Below are 11,081 nucleotides of genomic sequence, written 5' to 3'. Positions count from 1 at the left end.
AGACACAGGCCTCACACTGCCCCAGACCCCACTTGAACCTTTGTGGGCTCTGCTGTGTAGTCACACAACATCACACACACTCCTCCCCAATGTATCTGGGCACACGCAAAGACCCTCCATGCTAAACTGCCAAAGTATTGCTAATTGTGAATGACAGACAAAGGGTGCACTCGGACTCATGCATGGCACAATAACTCACAGACAGATCACGCAACACCATCCCACACACCTCACACACTACATTTATCATGTAATGCAGTGCTGTGTTATGCACTTGTATTGTAGCTGCAAACACCCCCAAGGCCCACACCCCCACGCCGTGCACATCCCAGCTTGGTGTATATTGACACACACACACACAGATGCACAGCTGACACTCACACCCCAGGCCTGCCACAATACACACGACACCCCATCGGCCACCCACTGGAGCCTGAGGAGTTACAGCCTCCCACCCACACCTCTCTGCTCTATGAGGAACACTCCCAGACTCTGTGGGGATGGCAGAAAAGGCAGAGAGCAGGCAAGAGCCTGTCTCTGTAGCTTTTTCGGAATGTGGGTATCCTCCCACCTATGGAAGTTGAGATGTGGGAGACAGGCAAGGGGCATGAAAGTTAAGGACCAGGTCACTGATATGTATGAAAGGCTGAAGGCTGGAGTGAGACACACAAAAATGGGAGATTCAAAACCACAGAACCACAAGGACAGGGAGACTGGGCCAGAGAGTAAAAGAGGGCAGGCAGGTGGGCTCCTTCCTTCCTCCAGCACCCAGAGCCTCAGCCCAATCCTGTACTCTGACCCGTCCCCATCCTTCCCTGCTGTCCTTTGTTGCCATAGTAACAGGGAGGCAGCGAATGCAGCAAAGGAGGCTGGGCTTACAGATCTGGCCTGTCTCCATGGAGACTGGTGGGGAGGGGGGAGCCACATCTTCTAACCCTGGTAGTTGGCCCCTCTGCGGAACTCTGTCCCCTTCCAAGAGGAGGATGGGAGAGAAGGAGGGAGGCTCTGTCAACATACTATCTTTTTCCTCTCCACCTTATCCTGCAGGGATGAGCCTGAACCGTGGCAGAGAGATTGGGGGGATGGAGAAGCCTGGGGGGTTTCAGGATCCCAGGAGATTCCTGGCCTTCTCTCCTGCTCACCAGCTGGGCTGGGGGAGACTGCACCCCAGACAGGCTCCTGTCCCCCCTCATGCACGCCCTCCTCAGTTTGGGGAGACTGATGACTGTGCATAGTGTTCCCAGCGTGAGGCTTTGCGGAAGTTGGGTGGGGGAGGAGGAAGATTTACGAAGGTCACAGGGATGGATGGGGACAAGGGAACTCGGCAAGAGAGATGGAAGGAGAGACTAAGCGGAGGAATGGACACATAGAGTTCAAAACCAGAGAGATGCAAATAGGAAAGGAAAAACAGAAAGACCGACAAAGACAGACAGACTGGCAAAGACAGAAATGAGGAAACAGATGGAGGAGACAGATCAACTGCATTACTTAGTGAAGATGACAGAGTCACGGGGACACAGAGAGCCAGGCAGACATGTTTGGCAAACTGGGGAGACAGAGATAAGACTGACAAGACAGAGCAGAAATGAGGGTGGGGAGACTCAGAAGTGGGAGACCTGATGCTTGGCATTGGGACAGAGAACGGGAGAGACCACAGATGTCTGCAGCCAGATTCTATCACCTTGACGGACTGACATTCCCGCTCAAGGGCAGAGACATTGATTAGTCTCTAAGAGATGTGGAAACAAGAAACATCCCGAGACACAAGCTCGCCCCCACACCCGCCTCTTAAGGGCACACATGTGGCAAGTGTCTGAGACACGGAAGAGGCCAGGTTGAGACGGGGTGCTGCGTGACAGGCGGGGTCCCCCGGATGTGGCGTGCCCAAGCACTGCGAAGGCTGGCAGGTCCTGTCGGGGAGACAGGGCGATGCTGCGAGCCAGGCCGGTGCTGAACGGACAGCTCCCGAGCTCTGGGCCGCCTGCCCGAGGGGCGGGGCCCAGCCTCGCTCCTTTCCCTCGCTTGATCTCTAGCATTTCCACGGCTCGGGCCCCGTAACGTCTACATCTAGTTTTCCAAGGCTTCTTGTTTCTCACCTATCTCTGCTCCACTTCACTCTCTGCTTCTCTCAGCCCCAACAACCCCAAGTCTCTTAACCTGTTTTCTCTGTCTACCCCTCCTCTCTCCCATTCTGTCTCACCCTTCTCCCACCTTATTATGGCTTGTCTCCCTGTGTCTTCCTCTTTGGCCTATTTCCCCATCCCTCTCTGCTCCCCTCCGTGGTCTCTCCCCTTCGCTACTCCATTTCTGTCTCTTCCCCATTCCTGTCCCATCTCTTTCTCTCCACCTCTCCATATCTCCCCCTTCCAACTCGGCCTCGTTTTGGCTCTGGCTGTGTGACCTTCACTCGTCCTTTCTCAGCGGCAGTTTCCACAGAAACCTCCAGCGGGGCGGGGGAGGGCGGGGACAGAAAGCAGATCCATCCTTTTCCCTGCTCCGCCGGCCCTTCGGCCTCCCACCGCGCCCCCCCAACCTCCCCCTCCGCCGGGATTTCTCACTTCCTCTCTTGGGGGCTGGGGAGTTACGTTTTCAACAGAAACACAGGATCAGGGGCCCAGACAACTGAAGGTGGTCTCAGGGAAGTACACACATGCACACGATTACAAAGCCAACAAATCACCCTGGCCCAGGCACACACCTGTCCCCGTCGGGCCAGCCGGGGCACCACCACGCTGAACTGTTCACTCGCCCTCCCCTCCCCCAGCCCCATCTGCTGTCATTCTATGTCTCCTTTTCCTGGTGTCTCCTCCTCTCCAGATCCCTGCATCTCTCCATCTGTCTCAGGGAGAGCTGCCTCCTTCTGTCCTGGGAGAAGGTCAGTGGAGAAGGGCCAGCTGCCCGGACCTGCGCTGACCTGCTGTCTGCGGGCAGGGAGGAGACTCGAGAGACTGAAGGGGTGACCATTCCGTCTGTGGTTAAGCAGACTTCCTGGGGGGTGGGGAGGGGAAGCCCAAGCCTTTGGTGCCCTCACAACCCCAGGAAATGAGACCCGCGTATCCCCAGCTTTGGGGTTTTGTTCTTTTTTTTATTCCAACAGGGACTGGGCTGTGGCAGGGGGAGGGATGGAGGCCCAACTGACCCTCTCCCTGTGGGGGTCTCATAGAAATTCGGAGGTTTCTCCCCAAAAAAAAGAGAGAAAGAGAAGAGTCGAGGGGCGCCAGGGGACACCCATCTGCCCAGAGGCTTCCCACTTCTCTAGAAGTGGGGAGGGCTGCGTCAAGTCTTGGGGAGCCTGAGCAGTCCCAGGAAAGGGTTCTCCCCGCGGACTGCTTTCCGCTTCCGGGAACGACCCCTGCAGTCCCGGCCCCCGGAGTCCTCGGTCCCTGCGCTCCTCTTTGTCCGCAGTCGGGGGCGGAGTGCGGGCGTCCGCGGCTCCCTCCGCCGAGTCCACTAGGGGGCGCAGGCGGGCTCTGGAGCCGAGCCTCGGACTTCACCCGGAACCGAAGGCAAAATCGCGGCGTCCGGCGCGCGCCGGGCGCAATTCCCGTCCCTCGCCCACTGGGGAAGCGAGGGCGACCGGGGCCTGGGGCGGGCCTGGCCCCTGCGTCAGTCCGGGCGCCCGCCCGTGGTCACTCGTGCTCGGCCAGCTCGCGGGGGCCGGCGGGGCGGGGCCGGGGCGGGCTGGTGGCTTCGGCGGGGGCGCCCAGGCCCCGCGGGGGCGCGCCGGCCGCGGACGCCCGCAGCGCCTGGATGCGCCGGCACTCCTGGCAGACGCGCACGTGGGTGCAGGGCGTGGGGGCGGGGGGCCGGGCCCCGCCTGGCGGCCCCGGATCGTCCAGGAGGCGCTGGGGCCCCCCGTGTGCGCTGCCCGCATCCGCGCCAGCGGAGTAGAGCTTGCCGTTGCTAAGGCGCATCTCGCGGACGGCGCGCAGCGACAGCAGGGCCCGGCTGGGGCCGCCGGGCCGCCGGCGCCGGCGGGAACGCGACGTCTTGCGGCAGGACACGGCGTGGCGCAGCTCCTGCAGCATCTCCTGGCACACCGACACCTGGGGGCGGCGCGGGGCGGCGGTCACGGTCTGCGCCCTCCCTGCCGCGCGCCTCCTCCCTCTCTGCCCCCTGGTCCTCCAGGCCACGCTCTTCACATCCTCCTACTCTCTCCGCCCTACCGCTGTGTTCACCTCTCTTCCTCTTTCCCACCTGCGCTCTCGTCCTCTCCCTTCCTTCCATCCTCTCCTCACTTCGTGGTCTCTTCCCTCGCAGGTCCCTTCTCTCCGCGTGCTCTTCCTTCTCGCCTCTCAACTCCTGTCTGTCCTCCACTTCTCTCTCCCGTCTTCCTCATTCTCTGGATTTGTTCTTAAATCGGCCCTTCACCATCAAGCCATGCTCCTCTCTCCCTACTATCCCGCCTCTTGTCTTTTCACTCGAAAGTTTCTAACTGCTTCTAGTCCTCCCGTCCTGCTTGTTCTCCGTCCTCTGCCACTGATTCCTGTGCTCAGTACTGACCGCCTACTGGTGGCTCAGATGGTAAAGAATCGGCCTGCATAGCAGGAGACACAGGTTTGATCCCTGCGTGGGGAAGATCCCCTGGAGAAGGCAATGGCTACTTACTCCAGTACTCTTGCCTTGAAAATCCCACGGACAGAGGAACCTGGAGAGCTACAGCCCATGGGGTCGCAAAGAGTCGGACACAACTGAGTGACTAACACTTTCGCAACATACTGGCAGACCACCGACAGTGTCCCAGGCACTGTATGGGAGCATTAGGGCCACATCGAGAACAGGTGGAAGCCACTGCCCTCCTGGAGGTTATATTCCAGCATGCAGAGACAAAACCTAAAGACATAGTATGTTCGATGGTGATGAGTGCTTTGGAGAAAAATTAAATTCGGAAAAGAGATAGGGGTGTGTGTGGGGAGCAAGGTTGAATGTTGAGATGAGACCTTAGGGGAGACTCCTTGAGAAGAGGACCTGCAAGTAGACAAAGGCAGGGCAGGATGCGCTGCAGGGGACCCAGTAGGAGGGAGGGCAGACAGTTCAGCTGGATACAGGTGCGGAGCTGCTCAAGAACCCAGAGCAGGTCAGGGTGGTTGGGGTGGGTGGGCAAGGGGGTATGGGAGGAGATGAGGTCAGAGGAGCAATGCGGGCTGGCTTGTTTAAGGCCCAGAGTCCACGGTAAGCATTTGGCTTTTACTCTGAGTCAGATGAGCCGACTCACTGGAAAAGACCCTGATGCTGGGAAAGACTGAAGGCAGGAGAAGGGGACGACAGAGGACAAGATGGTTGGATGGCATCACTGACTCAACGGACATGAGTTTGAGCAAGCTCCAGGAGATGGTGAAGGACAGGCAAGCCTGGCGTGGTGCAGTCCATGGGGTCCCAAAGAGTTGGACAGGACCGAGCGCCTGAACAACTGAGGCAGAAGAGTTTTAGATGTAGGACTGCTGTGCTTCAGATCACTCTGAAGCTGTGCTGAGAAGACTGTAGGGAGGCCAAGGGCAAGAGCAGGGAGCCCCGTAGGAAACCACTCTGATCACCAGGCAAGAGATGGCAGTGCCTGGTGGCATGGTGGTGGCGGTCAAGGAGGTGAGACGAGTTTGAGTTCTGGGTGTGTTTCAAAGGTGGAGCCCACAGTTTTTGCTGAGATCAGGTAGAGGGTGTGAGGAAGAGGGAGGGGTGAAGGGTGACTCCACATATTTTGGCCCTAGCAGCTGGAATGACAGTGTTGCCTGATGGGTGGGCAGAGCTCCGTGTTGGCCACAAGACGTCACGCACCACCTGGTGGACATCCACGTGGAGGTGCAGAGTACAGGGAGCTGAGTTTACAAACCGTGGGTTCAGGGAGAGGTCCCTGGAAGGGATACACACCTGGGGGTTATGGTAGTCAGCCTCCAAGGTCCTGCCCCCAGGGGGTTCACGCCCTTGTGTAATCCCCTTTGCCTGTGTAGGAGAGTCACTGTGTGATACACAGAATAAGGCTAGGTCTGCTGACATTTTGGCTCTCTCTTGGATCCCTTGCTCTGGGACAAGTCGGCTGCCACGGCCTGAGGACACTCAAGCAGCCCTATGGAGAAGTCTCTGAGTGAGGAACTGAGGCCTCCTGCCCACTGCCATGTGAATGAGTGTATTTTTATTCTATCTCAGGATGTTTTGACATCTTAAACATCTTGCTAGCCAGGGAGAGACCACCCTCCCAGAGCTAGCCGATTCTTAGGGACAGCGAAGGGTTGGGAACCTGCCTTTCATATGAAAACCCAACCAGTTCTGAATCTATACTCCCCCTTTATCTGACTCACACACCAAACCCTAAAACAACCCAGGGCAGGTACCAGCCAAGTAGAGACGACCCCTCTAGCCCATAGCCTGCTAACAGCGTTCATATCAGTTCAATTCAGTTGCTCAGTTGTGTCTGACTCTTTGCGACCCCATGAATCGCAGCATGCCAGGCCTCCCTGTCCATCACCATCTCCCGGAGTTCACTCAGACTCACACCCATCAAGTCAGTGATGCCATCCAGCCTTCTCATCCTCTGTCGTCCCCTTCTCCTCCTGCCCCCAATCCCTCCCAGCATCAAAGTCTTTTCCAATGAATTAACTCTCCCCATGAAGTGGCCAAAGTACTGGAGTTTCAGCTTTAGCATCATTCCCTCCAAAGAAATCCCAGGGCTGATCTCCTTTAGAATGGACTGGTTGGATCCCCTTGCAGTCCAAGGGACTCTCAAGAGTCTTCTCCAACACCACAGGTCAAAAGCATCAATTCTTCGGCGCTCAGCTTTCTTCACAGTCCAACTCTCACATCCATACGTGACTACTGGAAAAACCATAGCCTTGACTAGATGGACCTTAGTCAGCAAAGTAATGTTTCTGCCTTTGAATATGCTATCTAGGTTGGTCATAGCTTTTCTTCCAAGGAATAAGCATCTTTTAATTTCATGGTTGCAGTCACCATCTGCAGTGATTTTGGAGCCCAAAAAAAGAAAGTCTGACACTGTTTCTACTGTTTCCCCATCTATTTCCCATGAAGTGATGGGGTTCACATGGCCGAGTACTAAGCCATTTCCCCACTTGCCTTGCCTTTCCCAATAAAGCCTCTGCCCTAGGTTTCTCTCTCCCTTCTGCTTCCTGACCAAAGCTGGTGCTTTCCTTGTGGCCCTAGTGGTGTTGGTGATGGGGGGAGCATGGGCTTCTGTTAGGTGATATAAGTACTAAATTCTTTCCCTGGCACTGGCGTCTCCGTGTCATCACCCAGTCACTCATAAATTAAAACCCCAAGTACACTCTGAGACCGGGAGCCATCCTAGAAGTAGATCCTCTAGCCGTAGTGGGGCCTCTGTGCGTGTGTGCTAAGTTGCTTCAGTCGTGTCTGACTCTGTGCGACCCTATGGACTGTAGCCGCCAGGCTCCTCTGTTCATGGGATTCTCCAGGCAAGAATACTGGAGTGGGTTGCCATGCCCCCTCCTCCAGGGGATCTTCCTGACCCAGGAATCGAACCCACATCTCTTACGTATCCTGGATTGGCAGGCAGGTTCTTTACCACTAGCGCCACCTGGGAAGCCCCCAGACAACAGCAACTCCCCATGACATCATGCACGTGACCTTAGCAGAGATGCTGAGCTGCCAGGACCACCCAGCTAAGCTGCTCCCAGATTCCTGACGTATGGAAACTACGAACTGGTATCAGTTTGTTGTTGGAAGTTGCTAAAATGGGGGATAGCTTGTGGCAAAAGATGAATAATGCAGGAGTCATCAGCATACAGTCTTGCAAACCATTTGGCTAGAAGAGATCGCCGAGGGAGGGGAGGAAGAGAAGAGAAGTCCTAGGCCCGAGCCCTAGGGCCTCCCAACGAGAATGTCAGAGAGCTAGGAGGAAGATGAGACAGGAGCAGGGACCAGAGAGGGCTGAGGAGATGGTGACCGGCCGCGTGGGAGCCCTGGGCTACCTCACCGTGATGAGGCCGGAGACTCAGGCACTGGATTTCAGATGTGAAGGTCGTGGATGGCGAGACTGGCTTCAGCAGAGGGGCGGGGACAGAAGGCGGATGGGAATGTGTCCAGGAATGGATGGAAGGACAGAAACTGGAAACACCCTGTCAAGGCTGCCACAGAAGGGGAGGAATGGGCTGGTGACTGGGAGGGGAATCTGGGTCGAGAGAGAGGATTCCTTGAAGATGGGAGAAATGATAGTGAATCTGTCTGCCACCGGCTTGATCCAATAGAGAGGAAAACTGATGGTGCCGGAGGGAAGGAAGGCTGAGGAATGTCCTTGGGAAGGCGAGAGGGTACCGGGCACAGGTGGAGTGTCAGCGAGGAGGAGCGTGGATGCTCATTTGGAATAACTAACGGGGCAAGTGGAGAAGGCAGGCGGGTGGCGGGATGTGGAGGTGAGGGCTGGCAGGCTCTGGGACTCCTCTGCTTTTCTCAGGCGAGCAGAAGCAAGGTCAAGGGCTCACAGCAGGAGGGGGAGGAGGGGCTGGAGGCTGGCAGAGGGAAGGTGGAATTGCGGAGGAGGAGCGAGGGGGCAGGCCGCAGGGTTAGGGTGGAGTGTGGGTGGGCAGCCGGGCGGCACAGGGCGTGAGAGCCGCCAGCACGCCTGCTCCCTTGCTGCCGCATACAGCTGCATTCTCCTTGCCCCATTGTCTCTCCTGCTATTTCTTCCTTATCCACCACCTCGTCCTCTCCCCAAGCCTTCCCTCGGTGCCCCTCCTCACTCCTTCCCCGCATCCTCACGGCTGCCTGCGCCCTCTTCCTGCTCTATCCTTCCTCACATCCGTGGACCCTCTCTCTCCTTCCTCTGCCCTCACCTTCTTTAAAATTTGGCTGCCCTGCAGCTTGTGGGATCTTAGTCCCCCGACCAGGGATTGAACCAGGACCCTCTGCCTTGAGACCGCCAAGTCCTAACCACTGGACCACCAGCGAAGTCCCTGCTCTCACCTCTTTCTGGAGCTCTGGGACCCCTGGAGGATCGTCTCTCCCCTCCCTGGCTCCCACCCCTTCCCCCGCATTCCTCCAGGAATGGCCCCCAATACCACAGTCGTCAGGAGCCCCGGCCACCGCCGGGGTCCCACTTCTCCACTCACGCCCTTCAGCAGCCTCCTTACCTCTTCCGACTCTGCTGACCTCCGCGTGGACCATATGAACTCCATGACTGCCACGAAGACAGCGATGATGAGGCCGCAGATGAGCACGACAAAAATGCCCCCGATGTTCTCCATGCCCAAGCCTGGGGTGGAGGGGGAGAGCCAGGGGTCGGGCCTTGCGGGCTGGCGGGGGGGGGGGAGCGGGCCAGTGAGGGGCCTCCGGGAAGGGCAGGGCACGCGGGGGCAGCTGACCTTTGGCTCGGTGGTCCTCCTCCTTGGGGCAGCGGCCCCCCTCCCACCACTTGCGCTTCAGGATCTCCAGCCGATTGTTCTCCTGAAGCTGAAGGATGGCCAGCGTGATCTCATCCCGGAACGGGGAGCCTGGACCAGGCACACGGCAGGGGCAGGTCATCGGGACCCTGGAGCCCTGGCCCCCAAGGCCCAGCTCCTCTCCTCCCGGTTCTGCCGTGTGCCCAGCATCTTTCCTGTCCACCCTCTATCCGACTACTGCTCGCCAGCTCCCCTTAACCACCCCTGGGCCAAGCCCCCAACGGGTCACATTTGTCACCATTTCCCCCTCCTTGGACAGCAAGGAGATCAAACCAGTCAATCCTAAAGGAAATCAACCCTGAATAGTCATTGGAAAAACTGATGCTGAAGCTGAAGCTCTAATACTTTGGCCACCTGATGCAAAGAGCTGACTCATTGGAAAAGACCCCTGATGCTGGGAAAGACTGAAGGCAGGAAGAGAAGGGGGGTTCGGAGGATGAGATGGTTGGATGGCATCACCATCTCGATGGACATGAGTTTGAGCAGACTCCGGGAGATGGTGAAGGACAGTGAAGCCTGGCGTGCTGTAGTCCATGGGATTGCAAAGAGTCAGACACAACTGAGCGACTGAACACCACCACTCCCTTCCTTGTGGGCCCCTCCCTCACTCCTCACTGAAGCTCTTCTCAACACAGCAGCCAGAGAGACAATTTCAGAAACACAGTCACAGATCACACCTCTCTGGTGCTTAAAGCTCTCCAATGACTTCTGTTTGCAGCTAGAAAAAAACTGTTCACAGGTTCAGCAAGATCCTGCAGTCACTGGGCCTGCCACCCGGGGCTCCCTTAGGAACTCGGCTTCTGCCTCGAGTGTTCGTCCCCTTACTTCACTCACGGTGCGGCTCACATGGTGCCTCAGAAAGGTCTTTGCTAACTCTATTTAAAACGCCAGCGACCTCCCCAGCAGTCCCCGTGGTTAGGGCTCTGCTTTCACTATGGGGGGCCTGGGTTCAATCCCTGGTTGGTGAACTAAGATACGGCAAGCTATGTGGTGCAGCCAGATTAAAAAAAGATAACAAGCACCCCACTCCCTATCCATCTCTTCTGCTCATTTACTTCAGAGCAGTTGTGGCCACATGATGTCACCTTACAAGGCTATATGTTATCTGTCTGTCTGCCGTCTTTGCCCCAGTAGACAGCTGAGGTGGGGGCTGAGCAGCTAGCTCCCTGCTGTGGCCTCTGAGTACCCAGCACAGTCCTGGCACACAGTAGGGCATCAGACCTGCCACATGAAGGAGTCCCCAGCCACACCGCTCCTCTGCCAGACCTGGACCACCTCTCTCCTATCTGCCCTCAGATCCTTCCCTTAAACTATCCTTGGGTCCCACCCACATCCCACCCTGTACTAATTATGGTAATTCTTTTTTAAACAATATTTTTTTCGTGGACCACTTTTAAGGTCTTTATCGAATCTGTTACAACATTGCTTCTGTTTTATGTTTTGGTTTTTTGACTGTAAGGCATCTTAGCTTCCCGACAAGGGACCTAACCTGCGCCCCCTGCATTGGAAGGTGAAGTCCTACTGTGATGATTCTTGAGCATCTTCCAGGTGCCAGAAACTAGGGCCAGTGTGGTGATGGGTATTTAGCAGACACCTACTGTGTGCTAGACCCTTGGTCTACAGAAATGTATTCAGGTCTCACAGTGATCCCGTGAGGCACATACTGTGGCTGTTCAG

At 56.9% G+C, this 11,081-nt stretch overlaps 1 protein-coding gene across 3 annotated transcripts in view; it reads right to left on the bottom strand.

Annotated features, from left to right (window-relative positions):
* Positions 1 to 3,064: 3,064 nt before the first annotated feature.
* GRIK5 (glutamate ionotropic receptor kainate type subunit 5) overlaps positions 3,065 to 11,081 on the bottom strand; it is a 63,865-nt gene continuing 55,848 nt past the window's right edge. For all 3 annotated transcript variants that reach the window (XM_042230954.1, XM_027978357.2, XM_060398623.1), the window contains 3 exons: positions 9,327 to 9,455; positions 9,096 to 9,217; positions 3,065 to 4,046 (listed from right to left, as the gene is read on the bottom strand). In XM_042230954.1, coding sequence (XP_042086888.1) covers positions 3,630 to 4,046; positions 9,096 to 9,217; positions 9,327 to 9,455 — 668 coding nt within the window. In that variant the 3' untranslated portion in view covers positions 3,065 to 3,629. The remainder of the gene's footprint in view (positions 4,047 to 9,095; positions 9,218 to 9,326; positions 9,456 to 11,081) is intronic.

This window comes from Ovis aries, chromosome 14 (assembly GCF_016772045.2).
Source record: "Ovis aries strain OAR_USU_Benz2616 breed Rambouillet chromosome 14, ARS-UI_Ramb_v3.0, whole genome shotgun sequence".
NCBI classification, from domain to species: Eukaryota; Metazoa; Chordata; class Mammalia; order Artiodactyla; family Bovidae; genus Ovis; species Ovis aries.
This window is presented reverse-complemented; position numbering and strand designations above follow the sequence as displayed.